The 21,227-nt window shown below is 32.0% G+C and overlaps 1 protein-coding gene across 7 annotated transcripts in view; it reads left to right on the top strand.

The window, feature by feature from the left end:
* LOC123273180 (neural-cadherin) overlaps positions 1-21,227 on the top strand; it is a 118,457-nt gene that overhangs the window by 94,444 nt on the left and 2,786 nt on the right. For all 7 annotated transcript variants that reach the window (XM_044740460.1, XM_044740458.1, XM_044740456.1 and 4 more), the window contains 18 exons: positions 5,132-5,275; positions 6,018-6,133; positions 7,669-7,833; positions 7,933-8,070; positions 8,180-8,366; positions 8,448-8,681; positions 9,212-9,384; positions 9,818-9,967; positions 10,273-10,578; positions 10,764-11,037; positions 11,123-11,331; positions 11,920-12,731; positions 14,323-14,528; positions 16,042-17,097; positions 17,982-18,171; positions 18,326-18,567; positions 18,679-18,894; positions 19,367-19,522. In XM_044740460.1, coding sequence (XP_044596395.1) covers positions 5,132-5,275; positions 6,018-6,133; positions 7,669-7,833; positions 7,933-8,070; positions 8,180-8,366; positions 8,448-8,681; positions 9,212-9,384; positions 9,818-9,967; positions 10,273-10,578; positions 10,764-11,037; positions 11,123-11,331; positions 11,920-12,731; positions 14,323-14,528; positions 16,042-17,097; positions 17,982-18,171; positions 18,326-18,567; positions 18,679-18,894; positions 19,367-19,522 — 4,974 coding nt within the window. The remainder of the gene's footprint in view (positions 1-5,131; positions 5,276-6,017; positions 6,134-7,668; positions 7,834-7,932; positions 8,071-8,179; positions 8,367-8,447; positions 8,682-9,211; positions 9,385-9,817; positions 9,968-10,272; positions 10,579-10,763; positions 11,038-11,122; positions 11,332-11,919; positions 12,732-14,322; positions 14,529-16,041; positions 17,098-17,981; positions 18,172-18,325; positions 18,568-18,678; positions 18,895-19,366; positions 19,523-21,227) is intronic.

Raw genomic sequence — 21,227 nt, 5'->3', positions numbered from 1 at the left:
GCTCCCACGGCATTTATTTTGGAGATAGACATGTGGTTTTACATATGCTTGGCATTCACGGATTTTTTTAATGGTTTTTTTGTGTAGAAATTTCGCATGAATAAAAATAATTTCTTTTTATACTGTCAAAAAAACTCATTGAAAATTTGAATTTTTTTCAATATCGATGAAAAAAAATTTTATCAAAATAAAAATTTGTTATTATCTCTTAATATGGAAACGCGGGGATGTAATTTAGAAAATTATAAATTAAAAAAAAAAATAATAAACTAATCAACTGTTTGGCCTCAAAAGCTTGTAGGGGATGCAAAAAAAAATTGAATTGGTATATAATTATCATTAATCTTTAAAATTTTTTGGGTTATGAATTTTTTTAATTTGAATGATAAGATATCGAAGAATAGGAAAGATTTTAGTAAAACATTTACTTTTTTGCTCGACGGGCAAAAAGCGTCAACTTTCGGCCCGCTGCGCTAAAAGAAAGTGCCGCTTTCTGCCTTCGTCGAGCAAAAAAATAGTATACACTCCACGGGAAGTAAATAAGAAAGCCTCAGATCACATGTTTGTCAACCTCGGCTTCGCCTCGGCCGACAATTACATGTGATCTGAGACATTTCTTACTTCCCTAGGTGTGTAATATACTATTTCTTTATACCTCGGTCGAAAGTACGTACTTTCCTCCCTAATGGCAGGAATGAAAGTTTAACATTTACTCCCTGTGAGAAGTACACGCGCGCTCTCTATAACAGCGGGAGGAAAAAATTTCTCATGCGTAATTACACTCGCAACTAGGGATTATTTATTCTGTCGCTATAACAAATTGTTAACCGCTGTCATTTCTGTTGCTACCTTCAACCTTAAAAATAATTATTAATGTTGTTTTATCGTCTGTTAATTTAATATCAAAGTACTATTAAAGTCAATTCAATACTCCTACCAATAAACCATCGTCAAAATGCTTATCTACAAATTTAAATTTGAATAATCAAATTATGAATTATCAAAACTGTATATTTAGTGGAGATACGATTTTTAATTGCTCTAATATCAAGTTTGAAAACTGTGTTTTTTATGGAAGTATTATTAATAATTGTGATCATTCAATTGAAAATGAAAACGATAAAAAAAACGCAATAAGAGTTTTTAGCTTATGATATGTTTTGTTTTATAAATTTTATAATAACTAATATAATTTGTTAAATTAATGAAAATGAAAAATACATCATTGATAAAATGAAATTAATTTATTACACTGAGAAAAAAAAATACTTTTACTTAATTAACATTTTCTTGGTACAAGAAATTCGATGACGATCAAATATTCTATTATTATTAATTATTAATTTCTGAAGAGAAGAGCATCAATATTTATCTTTGAATAATAGATAAACAAGAAAATAGCTTTATTTAAATTAGGTGAAAATTATTTCAATCAATTTAACTAGTTCTTGAGCTAAAATATATATTCTTGAAAATTTTCAAGAACATGAATTCTTGTATCAAGAAAATTTTCTTAATAAATAGTATATTACACACCTGTGGCAAGAAAATGAGAAATGTCTCAGAACACATATATGTTGCCCGAGGCGAAGCCGAGGTCGACATATATGTGATCTGAGATATTTATTATTTTCCTGCCATAGGTTTGTATACTATTTTTCTGTCCGACAGAGGCGGAAAGCGGCAATTTCGTTTAGCGCAGCGGGCCGAAAGTTGCCACTTTCCGCCTGAGGGCAGAAAAGTATTTTTTTTTCTCACTGTATTAAAAAATATGACCAGACTTGACTCTTCGAATGTATTTGATGCCTGCCCCCACGACCAGCAGCACTCGCTTCGCTCGTGCCGCAAATGTCGGGGCAGGCATCAAAACATACTTATCAACATTTAAAGTTAAAAAAAATAAAATTAATAACGTACTTTCGACCGGCTATGAAGAAAAATCGTATACACTACACGGCCCAAAAGTTGAAATCTCGTTCCTGCGCGTCATTATGCCCTCGGCTTCGCCTCGGGCATAATGACGCACGGGGCTGAAAATTCAACTTTCGGCCTTTGTAGTGTAATATACTATTGTCTAAAATATATTATATCTCAGAAGCTTTTGAGTTTAGAGTAATAAAATGAGATTAGTATATTACTCACCTAGGGCAGGAAAGTAAGAAATGTCTCAGATTACATGCAATTGTTGGCCGAGGTGAAGCCGAAGTCGACAAACATATGATCTGAGGCTTTCTTATTTAATTCCAAAGGTGTGTATACTATTTTTCTGCTCGACAGAGATGGAAAGCGGCAACTTCGTTTAGCGCAGCGGAATGAAAATTGAAGATTTCCGCCCAGAGGGGATAAAATGAAATTTAAAGGGAAATGTATGATCTTTGAAGTAAAATTAAGTACAAGCTCGAATGTTTGATACTTCAGAAGTTATGAATAATAAAAATCGTAATAAAAATGAATAATTTGAAAAAGAAGCAGATCCTAAGTTTAATAACTTCCAGCTCAGAAGTTTTCGGTGTATAACATCATTCGTATCACAACTTCTTCTGTTCTTCATGTCAGAATGCAGTTAATAAACGGCGTTTTTTTCCTCGTAAAGAACACCCGAAACAAATTACTAAATTACTCCCCCTGAGAGGTATTTTTTTGCTCGGTATTTTAAGCAATACAACGCGTATTTCTTGAACAAAAAATCTAAAATTACATCTCAAGCACGCATATTTTTTTCATAAAAGTAATATTTCTCAGTAAAAACTCGGTTGTTCCACTAAATAGAATGAGTCGATTTAATTTTCTGCATTGCTTCTCGGGTAAGGAAACAAAAAATAAAAAAATATCACTAGAAGACAATAGAAACCCTTGAGAGTATACGTTTCTCGTTCTTTTCAATTCTATTGTCACATCATCCGCGCCATTGCATCAAATTTTTTTTTATCTCCATTTTATTTTATTTTTCTCCTCACTGAATATAACTATCTATCAAAGTCACTCTTTATATATATTTTTCACCAACAAAAATTCTTTTTTTAAAATAATAAAAAAATCTTTTATACCTCTCAAATTCAGCATTAATACCAACTCATTCGACATCGTTGCGTCCTAATATAAAAACTCTCATTGTAACTTTGGAATCATCCCGGCTCCGTGCCCTTTTTACAATTAAATGCAAATGTAAATGTAAATACTTGAAAAAAAAAATTAAAACTTCTTTATTTTCTTTTTAAACTGGCATTCATTCGTTAAATATTTTACTTTTCTCATTAATGTTCAATCACTTTGTTCTTTTAATACATCCGTATCTTTCATACTCGGAGGTAACAGTAACAGTAACAGTATAAAAATATCTTTAAAAAAAAAAAATAAAATAAAATAGGTAAAGTGGGCGAAGAAAAAGCATAATATAATGCCAAAGTATAGCATTAAATATATCCAGCTGTTAATGTCAATAAAAAGTTTTTATAACGAGCGATTACCATCAACATCAACACCAAATAAAAAAGTACTTAGAAGAGCTATCGTCAGCTCAGCAGTAATTTTTTCTTTACTTATATAATATAATGCTTTTTTATTTTTTTTTCTTTTTATTTTTTTCATTCATTAATTCATTTTTATTTTCACTCGGTATGGAGAAATAAATTGCTGACTTGTCTGTTTGATTATCCCGCGGCTATTTCTCTTCTATTCGCATGGATCTCTCTCAAAACAAAGGGAAAAAAATTAATCCGTTCCATCAGTTAATTTTAACGTTCGCTTTATAATTTAAATAAAACAACAAAATAAAGTCCTTAATCGGCAATCATTTTGATTATAATCCACACTGTTGGGGGATTTAACTTTAAATTAAAAATAAAATTTTATACATAATCATTTATTTTATAAGATTAAAAAAATTTTATGACAGACATATTGACTATAAAAGATTTTTTTCTTCAAACCTTAGAGTCCTTAATTGAATTTTGATCTAAAATTCTTTCATTTCATCCGTTTTTTATTGATCAAAGTCGTAAAATAAATTTTTTATTGGCAATAAAAGTCTCTTGGAAAACTCTTGATATTTGTAAGTTCCCAAAAACGATCATAGAAAAAAATTACATATTTTATACCGACCTTTTACTTAATTTTTTATTATATATTAATTTTTTTTATTGCAATAAAAAATTCCAAAACTTGTTTTTAGCAAAAAGTCTAAAATACTAGTCTAATATTATTTAAAATAATTCTGAGTTATGTCACTAAAAAATCCAATTATCACCGACAATCAAATTACTAACTGGCGTTGTATCTTGCACTCAAAGTTTTTGTAATTAAAGGATGTCTAACTTGAAACAGCGAAATATTCTATTGAGAGTGCAATAAATTAAGATGAGCAGTCTAATTAAATAAGCTTTTATGTAATTAGTCTTCTGTTGGGAAATTAACGTTTTAATTAATAGCATGTAAGACGGAATTCAGCGATTGCATTAAATGTAATTTGAATTATCGGTTTTAGCGCATTCCTAATCTAATAGAACGTTCCTCAGCAGTGCTCTAAGGGACTATTATCCGGCCAAACATTGAACGTTGTTGCGTATTTGTATGGACCTCCGGGAATTGGAATCTGTTCCCAAGACACTTGCATCTCAATTACCTACTCGTGATCATTAATTGCAATCGCGGATGAACCACTCAGCTCTATCAAATATCAAATCGCGCACATTCAATTCCTGTTTCATATTCTCAATTATTAACTCGCTATTACTATTACGATTACTGTTATCATTGTGAATGGAGATATAGCCAACGAAAACATGTCTGCCAAAATTTACATGCGAACCCCGGATAGATAGCGCCTCTATAATAATAACAGCAGTATTATATTCATATCGCAGTGCATTATGTCGTTCATATTCACGAGAACGTTAATTATCGCGAAAACTTAAGGCAAGTTATACGTATAGTGTGGCTTAACGAAGCTCTTCTTGTTCCACTTTTTCGTCAAAGTTTAAATTTCAAATTTCACTAAATCCGACGAGTTCCTTTATATTATGTACTTAAATATTTTAACATATATTCTGGGATTATTCAAATTATTATTATTCATTTTTTTACAGTCATTATTTTGGAGAAAATTAATCAAGTTTTGGTTTTAATGTTACAGTTACAAAATTCATTCGAATTGGAATCGCTGACAAAAACGACAACCCTCCGTACTTTGATAAGAGCCTCTACGAGGCCGAAGTAGATGAAAATGAAGATATTCAACACACGGTACTTACTGTTACCGCCAAGGATCACGACGAGTGTAAGTTTTTGTTTACTTTTTAGTAATTCAAATTTTAGAAACGTTTTTTTTTATCAATATTTAATTACTAAATATTTGATCAAAAAAAATTGAGAGTAGAAATAATTTTTTGGAACTATTTAACTTCATTCGATTTTTTTTTAAATTAAAAAAATCTTTTTATTCTATTTTTGATCATCTTTAAGAGATAAAAATTATTAATTAAAAAATAAATAAGCATATTTTTTATGAATAAAGTTAAGCAGCTACTTGATTTTTTTAAACAATTAAATTTTATATAAAAAACTATCTCTTATAATTTCCAGTATTTAATTTAAAATTTTCACTACATTACATTCAATAATTTATAATAATAATTACTAAAACTGGTGAATACTTTAAACTTGTTAAATTTCTAAACAACAATGCTGGCGTTTTACCGAAACAACTTCTGAACCGATAATATAAATACAAAACTTTACTTCTGGATAAACTAGTTTAAAACTTGAATTTTAATAATTTCTCACATTGTAATTAGTTCAATTTAATTAATATAAAGCCAAATTACAATTACAAGCTCAACTTGGAGTTGCTTGTTACCTAACTTGTATACTATTAATTAATTAAATAATTTTATTTATTTAAAATAATATCTGCGGTAATTTCTGAGGTTGAAATAAACGAATGAAATTACAGCCAGAGAAAATGATATGAATAATAAATGCCGATTATAATTAGCATAATAATGAAAATTGAAATTTAGCCTCGCGTATTCGATACGAGATTACGAGCGGTAACATAGGAGGAGCATTTGCCGTGAAGAACATGACTGGGGCCATTTATGTCGCTGGAGCGTTGGATTACGAAACGAGGAAGAGGGTAAGTAATGCCAGCCCAGTGGTACATGTTGAGCAACTACCTCAGTCAGCTAAATCTATATCTAGTCATACCAGAACTAAACCCACCGCCGAATATCTTGAGTATAATTCACTAAAGCGTAAATACATAGACAGGAATGTCAATAGCAGTTAGAACCCACTGAGTCGTACATCAAAATAGTACCACTGTTTTATCTCATGTTTACATTTATTCAACGCTTCTTGTTTCAAGCGATAAAACAAAGCCCTAAATTTTCATCCCAAAGTCATTAAATTAACCACAGTACTATATATATTATCTTTTATTCTCGAGATTGAATGAGGGACTGGGACTCCGACGCGTTACTATATACCAGGGATCAATATCTTCGAATCCATTTGAATTAAATTTTTTTCTCCTTTTTCTTTATTGACATTAAATTAATTTTTGATAAATTAAAAGTTGAAAAAATTTATTAATATCTAATTTTTTTTTTTAATGAATTGTCAATAGAATATAACTTGACTATTGTGTGGTTTGATAAATTAATGATAATATTTGCGAAATTGCAAATAATTATTCGCTTAGAATTTAATATTTGATCTTGAGCTCTCGGAAATTAATCTTGAATTTTGAATATTTGAATATTAAACAACTCAGGATAAAAATCGAGTTTTTTTAATTTGTATAAATATTTGAAAAAAGATTATTTTAAAAATAAATTAAAATTCTAAAAAAATAAATTAGTGAAATATACTCAATTTATTTTCAGTGCACGAAAAAAAATAAACTGTAATAAATAATAATCGATTTATAATAATTAATGATCAACTGGAAAAAATTACCATTTCAAAGAGTAAAATCGTGATTTTAACAATCACTTTCTAATATTTATCATTTAAATGCTACAATTTATTATTTACATGGAAGAAAATACTATTTCCAACAATAATATTCGCCACGTGAAACTCGAAAATGTTAAAATATAATAATTAAGAATTTTTACTTTGATATTTATCATTTCGTACCTAAAAAATGATCGCATGATATGTAAAAAATATAAACTACAGTTACTAAATTTTCTATACAAGCAACGTCAATATTTACAAAGTACAAATGGTAAATCTTAAACGCAACGCTAAAAATCAAGCTATAATTATTGATTTGCCTGGACTGGTAAAATATTTATTTTAAGAGTAGAATTATTACTGTTTCAAATGGTAAATTCTTCGAGTGTGAGACCTTCCCCTTCTCCTCATAGTATAGAGACTATATATTAAAACGGCAAGTTTATACTGTTTGAAACTGTAATTTTTTAAGATAAGAGAATCGTTATTCACTATAATGACAGCTAGTAATCACATTTTCAATATTAAATTATAAATTGTGGCTTTTACATTTTCTACATTAAAAATTAAAATATTAAAAATTAATATTAAATTAAAAATTAAAATATAAAAATTAACCGGAATCCGAGTGAATTTTACAGTTTACTTTTTTCCGTGTGAAAATTTTATGCAACTGATAAAAAAAAAAAAAATAAATTCTTTTTTTAGTACGAATTAAAACTGACAGCGTCGGACAATCTCCGTGAGAATTACACGACAGTAGTAATTCATGTAAAAGATGTTAATGATAATCCTCCGGTATTTGAGAGACCTACTTACCGAACTCAAATCACCGAGGAAGATGACAGAAATTTGCCAAAGCGAGTTCTTCAGGTACTTTTTCTCAGATCAATGTCTATTATCTATTTTTTAATTAAGAATTTGCCAAGAGCGGTTTTTAATTTTTTTCTCTATTATTCAAATATTTAAAAGGTAATGGCAACTGACGGTGATAAAGACAGGCCTCAGAATATTGTTTACTTTTTAACGGGTCAAGGAATAGATCCCAATAACCCGGCAAACAGTAAGTTCGATATCAATCGGACTACCGGCGAAATTTATGTGCTAAAGGTAAGAAAATATAAAGCTCAAAGAAAGTATATATAAATATATATGTATATTTTCAATCCATACTGAAATGTTATCTTGGGAGAAAAAACTAATGGAATTCGATTATCAGCCGTTAGATCGCGATCAGCCAAACGGAAGACCCCAGTGGCGATTCACAGTGTTTGCTCAGGACGAGGGCGGAGAAGGGCTTGTTGGGTATGCCGATGTCCAGGTTAATCTTAAAGACATTAATGATAATGCCCCGATATTTCCGCAAGGCGTCTATCATGGTAATGTTACGGAAAATGGAACTGCAGGTGATTTGTTTATTTATTATTATTGTTATTTTTTTTTTTAAGTTTAAATCAACATTTATTTAATAATATTTTATCACACAGGAATGCTGGTAATGACGATGACCGCGGTCGATTACGACGACCCGAGCGAGGGAACAAACGCGAAACTTATTTACTCGATCGAGAAAAATGTTATCGAGGAGGAGACCGGCTCTCCGATATTTGAAATTGAACCGGATACTGGCGTTATCAAGACCGCTGTTTGTTGTTTAGATAGAGAGCGTACGCCAGATTACTCGATACAAATAGTTGCGGTGGATGGCGGCTCGTTAAAAGGTATCTACAAATATACAAATTGCTCTTTCATTTATTTTTATTTTCATCTTCATCTATGTTCTGCGAGACCGCGTTCACTTCAGTGTGGAAATAATAAATTGAAAAATAGAGGCCAAAATACCACAATGTTTCTCTATTTATTGATATTGAAAAAAACAATAATTTCAACCAACCAACTAATCAAAAATATTTTTCTTGATTCTTTAATAATTCTTCAATTTATTGCAACTAAAATTTATATTTTTTTCAATAATTTCTTTATGAAATTTCGGCTTTTAAACTTGTAAAATAATTTTTGATTGATAAAAAAAAAATTAATTCAAGATTTAAAATTTATTCTTTTTAATCAAAAAAAAAATTTTTTTTATAATTAACTCTAAGCTAAAAAAATGAATCCTCAAAAATAAAAAAACTAAATCTAAAATTCATTTCACCCTTGAATTAAACTCATCAAAACTTTTACCACCGACTAGAGAGAAAAAATCCCGATTGAACATAAAAATAAAATAAAAATGATATTATTTAAACAGGCACGGGTACGGCCTCGATACGAGTAAAAGATATAAACGACATGCCTCCGCAATTCACTAAAGAAGAGTGGCTCACTGAAGTGGATGAAACAGATGGCACAAACCTTCCGGAAATGCCGATTCTCACTGTCACTGTTCACGACGACGACGAAACCAACAAGTTCCAATACAAGGTAACTATTCGCCAGAACCAGAACGAAAAAGAGACAGAGAAAGAGGGCCATCAGCCGCTCTGCAAAATTACTTTAAACGTTCGGGCTTCTGAAAGCTCCACCGCATACATACCTCCACCCACACCCCCGCCAATCTACATCCCAGCACACTAATGCACCTGAGCAGAGCCGAGCTTTGAAGCTTCAAGCGGTTAAATTTTCTTTGACTCGTCACGGTGTCTCTTTACCTCTGCTCGCATCCTATCTATTCTTCCAGGCAGCATTTTCCGTTTATTTACATCAAATGAGTTTCTGATGGTGATGGTCAATGACTAACGGAATACCCTATCAGCCCATTACACTCGATGCGTTTTTCTCCAACAGTGAAACTGAGTAGCTTCTGTTCCTCCTCCTCCTCCTCTCGAGCTTAATGCATTAATCTTTTGTTCCTCAGGTGCTGGACGACAGCGGGTTTGGGGCTGATAAATTCACAATGGTTCGCAACAACGATGGAACTGGTTCATTAAAAATAGTCCAGCCATTAGACTTTGAGAACCAACTACAAAGCAATGGATTCAGATTTAAAATTCAAGTTAACGACAAGGTACATATAGACTAATATTGCTCTTAATATTTATTAATCGATCAAGTACCATTAAAATATAAAGACGAATACATTAAAAATCTACTAAAGAGTTTTATGTACTCAGAAGACCGAAAAAAAAATTTCGATCATTTTTTTTTTAAGAGACTTTTTAATAGATAAGAATTTTTATGCTTGATTAAAAATTATCAGGCTCTTGAAAATAATTTTCCTGGTTAAAATTTTTATCTTGAATAAAATTTATTCTTTCATCAGCTTAAATGTAAAGATATAATACTAAAAAAAAATGTAAAAACTCTTTCCAGGGCGAGGATAACGACAACGACAAATACCACGTCGCGTACTCCTGGGTGGTAGTTAAATTGCGGGACATAAACGACAACAAGCCCCAGTTCGATAAGTCAAACATCGAGACGACGGTGCTCGAGAACGCGGAAGTCGGAAATAGCCTGGAAACCTTCAAAGCGACGGACCCCGACCAGGGAGGGAACAGTAAGGTTTCTTACGCGATTGACCGAAGTTCCGATCGCAAGAGGCAGTTTCATATCAATGAAAACGGCACTGTCACTATACAAAGGAGCCTTGATCGAGAAGAAACCCCGAGACATCAAGTATGTGGAAATTGCTTCACTTTTCATCTTTTTCAGCTCAATAAAAAAAAATATTAATTATAGATTTATTATCAAAGTGCTTTTTTACGATTATTTTTTTTTTCAACTGAAATTTTTTTTATAAATGTCCGTAATAAACTTTCTGAACTTTTGAATCATTGATAATAAATATAAATTCATTCTAGGTCAAAATTCTTGCAATCGATGATGGAATTCCTCCAAAAACAGCGACCGCTACGCTAACAGTGATAGTCACGGATATAAACGACAATCCGCCGACTTTCTTAAAAGATTACAGGCCCGTTTTGCCGGAGTATGCGATGCCGAGGAAGGTGATTGAGATATTAGCGACAGATGACGACGACAGGTCCAGGAGCAACGGGCCGCCTTTCACCTTCAGGATGGACCCCAATGCCGACGACATCATTCGCGCTAGCTTCAAAGTCGAGAGTGATAACAGTTAGTAGCGATTATCTTGTACTTTGATGGTATTGTTGTTGGAATTCGGAGGTTTACTGTATTAATCTATTCCTTTTGATAACAGAGGGTGCTAATGGGGACGGTATGGCGATTGTATCATCCCTGCGCTCATTTGATCGCGAGGTGCAGAAGGAATATCTAATTCCTATAATAATAAAGGATTCCGGAACTCCGCTCATGGCCGGTACGAGCACTCTTACTGTCGTAATTGGCGATGTTAATGATAACAAAATGCAACCTGGCTCTAAGGATATCTTTGTATATAACTATGCTGTGAGTATTGCTTTTTTATCGCTACACTTTTGATATTAAATTTTTTTTTTTCTATTAAAATTTATTTGATAAGAAAATTAATGTTTATTGCAAAAAAATTTTTTTAATTTAAACTTCAATTTCAATTTTTTAGAAATATTTTTTTCATACTGATTAAATTTAAAATTTGATATTTATTGACAAAAATGATTTTTAACCTCGAGCCAAATAAAAAAACGGCAATAAAATAAAATAAAAAAAAATTTACAGTTTGTGTAAAATAAATAAAAGTAAATTGATATTGACACTAAGGCTAAAATAAATAAAATTTTATAATGAAAAGTCGAAACTATAAATACAAGCTCCAAAGCATAGGTCACGTTTACAAAGCATCAAATATATAAAAAAAAAAACCTTTCAGTGTTGTTTTTTCAATTTTTTATTCAAAAAAAAATCTAGATAACAAAGCTAAAAATTTTATTTATTTTTTTCGCATAAAAAATAAGCACTAAATTCTCAAAAAAAAAAAAATATTTTAACAAAACTCGAGTGCAATGAAGTCTTTAGACCAACAAATAACACTTAAAAATCCGGATATTTTTTTTAAAGGGACAATCACCAGACACCGAAATAGGTAGAGTTTACGTTTACGACCTGGACGACTGGGATTTGCCGGACAAGAAGTTTTATTGGGAGGGCTTAGAGCACGCCCAGTTCAAGCTCGACGAAGATTCAGGAATGATATCGATGAAATCCGGCACACACGACGGAAAGTATCATTTACGATTCAAAGTTTACGACCGTAAACATACCCAGACTGACGTCCCGGCAAACGTAACCGTCACCGTAAAGACGATACCGCACGAGGCAGTAATGAATTCCGGGTCAGTACGTCTGTCCGGGATATCCGATGAAGACTTCATCCGCGTTTGGGATTACAAGAACCAGAGGCTAACGCGGAGCAAAGCGGATCTGTTCAAGGATAAATTGGCATTGCTGCTGGACATTGAGAGGGAGAACGTCGACGTATTCAGCGTGCAGCAGCGCAGAAAATACCCGCCACTGACAGACGTGAGGTTCGCGGCCCACGGGTCTCCCTACTATAAAGCCGTTAGGCTAAATGGGATGGTCCTGATGCATCGGGAAGAAATCGAGAAAGAGATCGGGATAAATATTACGATGGTCGGGATTGACGAGTGTCTCTACGAAAACGAGGTTTGCGAGGGAAGCTGCACGAATATTCTCGACATTAATAATCAGCCGTACATGGTGAATGCTAATAAAACCGCCCTGGTCGGCGTCAGGGTTGACGTTATTGCCCAGTGCACTTGCGGTGCCAGGAACTTTACCACCACCGAGTCGTGCCGGAACAGCCCTTGCTACAATGGCGGACGGTGCATCGAGGGCAGATATGGATTAACGTGAGTTGAATTTATAAATCCATTTATTAATGATAAATTAAACACACCCGGAATACTAAACGCTTCATGTTAATATTGACGCGCTCCAGTTTGAAGATATCATGCTCGCTTTTCTGCTGATACTTGATCCTCTACTTTTTCTTAATATCTCCACAAAAAAAGATATCTTGGCTCGAAAATATTTTTATGATAAAGATGAATTTATTGATTTAATAGAATTATTTTCTTGGCATTGAAAATTTTTAATCAAAAATTTTAAATAAATTTAATAAAGTATAGGTAAAATAATTTTTTTATTTCAAAACAAAAATTTCGGACTAAGAAATTAAATCTCCCTGCCAATTTCTTAAAAAATTCAATTCTTGGCTATATTTTCCATCATTTTTAATTTATAAAAAAAAATTTCTTAAAATTAAGAAAAGAATTTTTTTAATAAAAAAAAATTTTTTTTTTCTGTGTACTGTTTAATTTGAATTTGAATTTAAATTTAAATAGTAATTACTTAATTGCCGTGAGATATTTTATTTACCGCTTAACTCCGTCGACAATTACTGCGTAATGATAATTGTTCTCCGTTTTTTGGTCGTTTGTAATTTAGATATTATCTCTAATTTCTATTGACGTAATAACTGTTATTGTCCGAGTTTTAATCACATTCAAACAAAATAATTGTTGAATTTAATATAAGTTTTAATTGTTTTTCAGGCGACTAAACTATTCAATTTTATTATAACAAAAATGTACGAAACAAAATATTAAAATTACTGAATTATTGTTTAAAAAATGTATGAATCCTTAATTTATTACACACTTAGACGCTACGCGATGCTGGAAAATTTACGGCTTTTATTATTTCTTTTTTTTTTAAACTAAAATCAAATTTAAGATTCCGACGTTTGAAATTAGAAACCAAAATTGGATCAAGCGTAAGAAGATTTAATCGTGAAAAAAAAAAATGAAATCACTAAAAGTTACACGGAAATTTATGGTAAATGATTTGCATTCAAATCATAAATTTTTACATAATAAAATGAAACCATAATAGGATATTAACATATAAAAATATTAGATTTTTAAAATAAAATTTTAAAAAGTTTTTCGTTATAATAATAATTTAATAATTAAAATTTTAAATAAAAATATTTTGCGAACCGACTTTTAGTTTTTAATAATAAATTATAAAAATTAATAAATATAGTTAATTAAAAACTTTCAAAATAATCATTCAATTATTAATAACTTTAATCAAAATTTCCCGAGCATTAAAATATAAAATTAATTTATTAATTTATTTATTAGCAATTAATAAAAACGACCATTAATATTCAATCAGGAGATATTTCCATCCAAGCATCAAGTCGGTAGTTAATTAAACTTGACCCGTAGGCGGTGTAAACCCTCAACTCCCGGTGGCTTAATTAACAAAAATGACTGTATCGATCAGAATTTAATTACAACCGGACACTTAATTTCCAGCTTTACGTCAGATTGACATAACAGAACAAAAAGAAGCTGAGAAATAATTATAATCAGTCTGGTAAAATACATTCTCCTATCATCAACTGAGCCTACTTATTATGTTTGTTATTAGATGTCAATGTCCAGCGGGCTACAATGGACCTAGATGTCAGCAAACGGCGCGGAGTTTCCGTGGCAACGGCTGGGCTTGGTACCCGGCGTTAGAAATGTGCGACAACAGTCACCTCAGTTTTGAGTTTATCACACGAAAGCCTGACGGTTTGTTACTCTACAATGGCCCCATTGTGAAACCAGAATCCGACGAAGTTATGGTTTCCGGTAAGTTACTAAACTTTCATTTGATAATTTAGTTTCTCTCCTTCATCTTCATCTTCCTCTCATATTCATGAATATAACATCAAATTACATCAATATTTACATTTCTATTGAGATGTCCCCTTGTCTCAAACTATCAAAACTATAACATGAATTTCTCCTCTTCTGCAGTGCTGTATAATATAATACAGGCTCTACTTATTCCCAAAATTAATATCTAGAGAGCAAACTTTAACTTTAACTTAGCTCTAACAAGAGCAGTCTTTCTACAAACTAGTTAATTGCATTTTTATCTTTCTTTGAGAGGTTGTATGCAGAATTTTTTAGTTATCAATTTTTGATTTTTTATCTCGACAGTATTTCCCAAAAATTTCAAATCAATTTAATAAATCTCTAAAATTTCCATGATTTAAGCAAACAATTTGAAGATTGGCCGGCAATAAGAAGCAGAAAAAAAATTTCTAAACCAAATAAAATAAATTTAAACTAAGGAAAATTTTTTAGTTTAAGAAAGTTCAAAAGTAACTTATAAGTCAAAATAATGTTTAAATGTTTTTTAACTTTCAGTCTTCCCAATATTCGTCAGAATTCTTTATCTTAATTTAAAATAATTTGAATAATTTAATAACTAATGATTTTTACTTATTTCATAAAATTAAGTAATAAAATGACTTTCGTATTTATTACTTGCTGGATTAAATAAACAGATTTGGCAATAGCGCGTTTGATTATACCCAATACAGGGACATGCATGAGTGTATGAGTTAAATATTTCTCTCTGTAACTATATTTCAATCCTTTTCTTTTTTCTCAGCTGTTGACGCGACGTTGCCAAATCTTTATTTGAATAAATAGCTGACGATAAACGAGTTAGAAACATAAAATTAAACTAAATTAAAGAAAATTTTTTCTCGGGAACTTGGGCAACAAAAAACTGAAATGTTATATTTTTTGTTAGTTTTTTTGTTGTCCAAGTTCCCGAGAAATAATTTTCCTCAATTTATTTTAAATCATGGATGAGAACCACCAAGAATAAAATTAAACTTTAAATATTTCAAAAATTATATCGGTAATGTATTATTATTACATTTTTTTTTATATTTTACAATAATCCAAGTTTCTTGTGGATAGTTTTTTATTCGTTAAAGTTAATATTGAAAAAAATAATTAAAGTCTCGATTAAAGTTTATCAGCCATAAAAACCCGTGTATAAGGACATAAAAGATGTGATTTTTGAAATTTAATATCCAAGTAATAACTAAACGGTGAATTTTTTTTAAATTTTGGGATTAGATAAATGATGTATTTATTTATACGTATACTTAATTTTAAAGCTCAAAGTTGAAAATTATTTTTCACCTTAGATACGCTGGAACCTCCTTAAAAAATTAATTCAATAGTGCCAAAATAAATTATTAAAAAAAATAATTTCTCTTTAACTTTAACAGCATCTAATTCTAAAAAAAAAAAAAAAAATCAATGATTTATTATCAATAAAAAAAAATCAATTTTCTAGACTTTATTTCCGTGGAGCTCGAGCGAGGAGTACCACGACTGTTAATCGACTTCGGATCAGGAACTCTGGAACTAAAAGTAAAGACAAAGCGTCCATTAGACGACGGAGAATGGCATCGACTGGACATTTTCTGGACGACAGAAACAGTAAAACTTATCGTAGACTTCTGCAAATCCGCGGAAATAAGTGAGCAAGAAGACGGAACCCCTCCAACCCTCGACGGAACATCGTGTCAGGCTACAGGAGCAGTTCCGCCGTTCAACGAGTACCTGAACGTTAACGCGCCTCTGCAATTGGGCGGGTCCTACATGGAACACTTCGAGTCGTCGCACTACAAGTGGAAGTCGCGGCCGATGAACAAGGGCTTCGACGGCTGCATCAGGAACTTGTTCCACAACAGCAAGCTTTACGATCTCGCACATCCAGGTCTCTCGAAGCACAGCGTAGCGGGTTGTCCTCCGACAGACGAAATCTGCGGGAACCAGGAGTCGACATTGAGGTGCTGGGAACACGGAACGTGCGTAGGAAGCTTCACCGAAGCAAGGTGTCAATGCAACCCCGGCTGGACCGGTCCAGGGTGCATGACTCAGACGATCCCGACCACTTTCAAGCAGCAGAGTTATGTCAAGTACGCGCTATCCTTCGAGCCAGACAAGTACTCGACCCAGATTCAACTGAGATTTAGGACCCGCGAGAACCACGGAGAGCTCTTCAGGGTTAGTGACCAGCACAATAGAGAGTACGCGATCCTGGAAATCAAAAGCAGCAGACTGCAGTTCAGATACAACTTGAACAGTCTGAGGGTTGAAGAAAGGGACATCTGGTTGAGCGCCATCACTGTTGATGACGGGCAGTGGCACACTGTGAGAGTCTCCAGGTACGGATCTGCGGCGACTTTAGAGCTTGATGGAGGCGAAGGACGAAGATTCAATGAGACCTTCTCCTTCGAGGGTCATCAATGGCTACTTGTTGACAAGCAAGAGGGTGTTTATGCGGGTGGAAAGGCCGAATACACTGGAGTTAGGACCTTTGAGGTCTATGCTGATTATCAGAAAGGTAATATGACGGATTGAATTATTTGTTTTATGTCAGGTGGATAATAGATGATAGTTTTGGTTGACAAAAATTGAATGAATTTTAAATCTGCAATTTTGAAGATATAATTTTTTATCTATAATTTTGAGCCTAAAAATTTTGATCTATAATTTTATATCTAAAATTTTTTATCTAGAATTTTGAATTTATAAGTTGGATCTATAAGTTTTGTCTATAAGTTTGGATCTACCAGTTTTTATCTATAAGTAATGATCTATAATTGTTGATTGACTATTTTGGATCTACAAGTTTGAAGATATAATTTTTTATCTATAATTTTGAGCTTAAAAATTTCAATCTATAATTTTATATCTAAAATTTTTTATTTAGAATTTTGAATTTATAAGTTGGATCTATAAATTTTGTCTATAAGCTTAGATCTACCATTTTTTGTCTGTAAATAATGATCCATAATTTTTGATCAACAATTTTGGATCTACAAGTTTGAAGATATAATTTTTTATCTATAATTTTGAGCCTAAAAATTTTGATCTATAATTTTATATCTAAAATTTGTTATTTAAAATTTTGAATTTATAAGTTGGATCTATAAGTTTTGTCTATAAGCTTGGATCTACCTTTTTTAATCTGTAAGTAATGATCTATAATTTTTGATCAACAATTTTGGATCTACAAGCTTTGAACTATAATTTTTTATCAATAATTTTCGACTTAAAAATTTTTATTTATAATTTTGGATCTAAGAGTTTTGATCTATAAATTTGAATCTAAATTTTAGACACATAATTAACAACTAATAATTCAATAATAAAATCATAGAATTTTAAATTAAATCAATGAATACAAGCAATAAATTTGCTTACAAATTGCGTTAATTGTTACAGGATGTTTGGATGACATAAGACTAGAAGGCAAGCACCTTCCCTTACCACCGGCGATGAATGGAACCCAATGGGGACAGGCGACAATGGCAAGGAATTTAGAGCGTATGTGTCCGTCTAATAAGCCTTGTAACAACGTACTTTGTCCAGAACCGTTCGAGTGTATTGATCTTTGGAACGAGCACGCTTGCACGTAAGTAGATTATTTACTTAACCGATTAATCTAATCCCGTCATTAAAGTACTCTGAGTAGTCTAATTAGTTCTAAGTCTAATAGAGAGGAGCACACTGAAGTTAAATATAAAAAATCCCCGAACAATTAAACAAAATAGTTAAATAAATTCCAGATGCGGAGAGGGAAAAGTCAGATCCCCCGACGGCAAAGGATGCACCGACAAGAACGAGTGCATAGATTACCCCTGTTTGAACGGCGGAAGGTGCATTAATCAAGACCCGAGACTCAGGTATAGGTGTATTTGCCCCGACGGTTTTTGGGGTGAAAATTGTGAACTTGTTCAAGAAGGACAAACACTAAAGTTAAGCATGGGCGCGCTTGCTGCGATTCTCGTCTGTTTGTTAGTCATTCTCGGTGAGTTTGTACTTTAATTGTAATTTAATTCCAATTATTAATTTATGAAATAATAGAGGAAAATACATAATTAAATTAATGATGCGATGCACGGTTTACTTTTTTATTTAGTGCTGGTGTTAGTATTCGTGGTAATTAATAGAAGGAGGGAGGCTCACATCAAATACCCCGGACCAGATGACGACGTCAGAGAGAATATTATTAATTATGACGACGAAGGCGGCGGAGAAGACGATATGACGGCCTTTGACATCACGCCGCTTCAAATACCTATCGGAGGTCCTATTCCAGACATGGGAGGCAAATTACTATCGTGTAAAGCTGCATGTAAGTGAAGCTAATAACATTACTTAATAACTCTGTGGTTAGATATTTTTATTTTAATTTATTAATGATAGTTAATTTAAAAAAAAATTTATACTTATAAGTGTTTAATTACAGTAAAAAACAGAAAATAAACTTTTATCTTCTTGGTCAATAAATCACTCGGAAATTAAACCTACTTGACAATTAAAGTCTTTAAGAAAAAAATAGGAATAAGCTTGCAAACAAAAAAAGATAGAGCTTAAATTCTCTGGGGGTTTACTGGTGCCGTGACTAAAGTTTTTCTATTATTTTCCACCAAGAATTACTGAGCACGAAACAAATGTTTCCTTTCGAGTCCTCAGTGACTTGATTTTCTATAAAATTCGAGAACAACTATTTACTTTACACATAAGAAAGTTTTGTTTTGTTAGGTCTACAGAGACTTTGAGCTGTTGAATTATTTATTTATATTTTTAAATTTAATTTTTTCTAGATTCACTGGGGCCAGAACCGAATATTGGAATATTCATTGAAGACCACAAAAAACGGGCTGACAGCGATCCAAACGCTCCGCCGTTTGACGATTTACGAAATTACGCGTATGAAGGCGGTGGAAGTACTGCTGGATCTTTATCATCGTTAGCTTCTGGTAAATAATAATTTATCAAAATTAATCCAACTACACACGCATAAAAACAATTTTGTTGAAATAACAAAAAAGTTTGGCAAATCCAAAATTACACGACTTATAATGCTCATTCGTTCGATAAATAAAAAATAATAAAAAAAAACAGCTGTACTAGGAAGGTAATGACAGGCGCCCCTGGTAGAATAAATGCACATAATATCTATAGATATATCACCATCCATGTTAATTTTACATCGATATCTATAGATATACAGTCTTCTGGTTATTTGATTTTATTAATTGTCATTAAACGACACTGAATTACCTAGCCATTCGCATTCGGTGACCTACAATTCTCTCAAAAAATTAAAAAAAAAAAAATTTAACTCAATTAATGCATTTTTTCGCAAGTTACAGTGTTTCCGGAGTTCCATACATGACGGACAGGAAAATTTTTTGACCTATTATGTTTTTTCCGTTTCTATTGCACTAAATCAATTTTTAAAAAGTATGGAATTAATTTCCATTAAATTATCTTTACAATAATATGCAAAATATCTTGATTCCGTTAACTAACAAGGCTATAATAATAAAAATTAGGAAAACGGTTGACCCTGAAGGCCATCCCTGCAACTTCCCGCTAATTCCATACTTAGGCGCTTAAAATTGCACCAATGACGTTTTTGAGCTCTTCGAGCTCAAAAATACAATTTATGGGTTATTTTGAGCTCCCCGAGCTCAAAGAGATTGTTTTCCTATGCTTTAAAGCTCTTCGAGCTCAAAAGTCTGATAGAGATTTGATAAGACACTATTTTTTGAATTTTTAAACCGCAATAACTTTTGAATGAATAAACCGATTTTTACGTGGTTAGAAGCATTCGACGCAGTTTTTCAAGCCTCACAAAGAATCTTAAATTTTGAATTGATCGCGCGAGGAATTTTGGAGTTATTCCGAAAAAACACTTTTTTCGGTTTTCTTTCGTTCACGATATCTCTCGAATGAATCAACCGATTTTGACCGGACTGGTGGCGATCGACGTGGTTTTTTGAGGTTAAGAGCTGATTAGTTTTTGGAATTGAACCTTTAAGCCGTTTAAAAGTTATTCCAAAAAAACCACATTTGAAAAAAAATTTTTTTTCAGTTTTTTTAAGATTTCTCAAAATCTATTGATCTGAATCGGTCCAAATAGTTTTCAAAATCTAAGTTTGGCCAAGCTTTCAAATGGCACCAACCGCGATAAAATCGGATGAGCCGTTCAAAAGTTATAAGCGGTTCACATACTTTCACACACACACACACACACACACACACACACACACACACACCGTGACAACCTCGCGGGATTAGTCAGGGAAGCTTCCCATGACCTTTAAACGTCGAGATCTGATGAAAACTCGATTTTTGCAAAACGGGGTGAAAACAATAACTTCCTGATTTTTGAAAATCTTCGATTTTCTTAGCGGGAAGTTAAAAATAGTTGCCAAAATGAGGCGAAAAAAGTTTTTCGATCGTAAAGCACTCTCTGATGCTCCGCATCATGAGTCGTGCAAAACGGGATAATTGAAAAATATATTGTGAAAACTGAAAACCAGTTTGTTAAATCACAAAATCAATTTGTTGCTCTAACAAAATTAATTTGTTGCTAAAATATTTTCCAAGTCTGCTATAGCTGATTATAGAAAATTTTTTTTAATGTATTCTTATAAAATTTAATGTAACAAATTT

Source organism: Cotesia glomerata, linkage group LG10 (genome assembly GCF_020080835.1).
Source record: "Cotesia glomerata isolate CgM1 linkage group LG10, MPM_Cglom_v2.3, whole genome shotgun sequence".
In the NCBI taxonomy this organism is placed as follows: domain Eukaryota; kingdom Metazoa; phylum Arthropoda; class Insecta; order Hymenoptera; family Braconidae; genus Cotesia; species Cotesia glomerata.
Note: the sequence above shows the minus strand (reverse complement) of the source record. Positions and strands in the feature narration are given on the sequence as shown.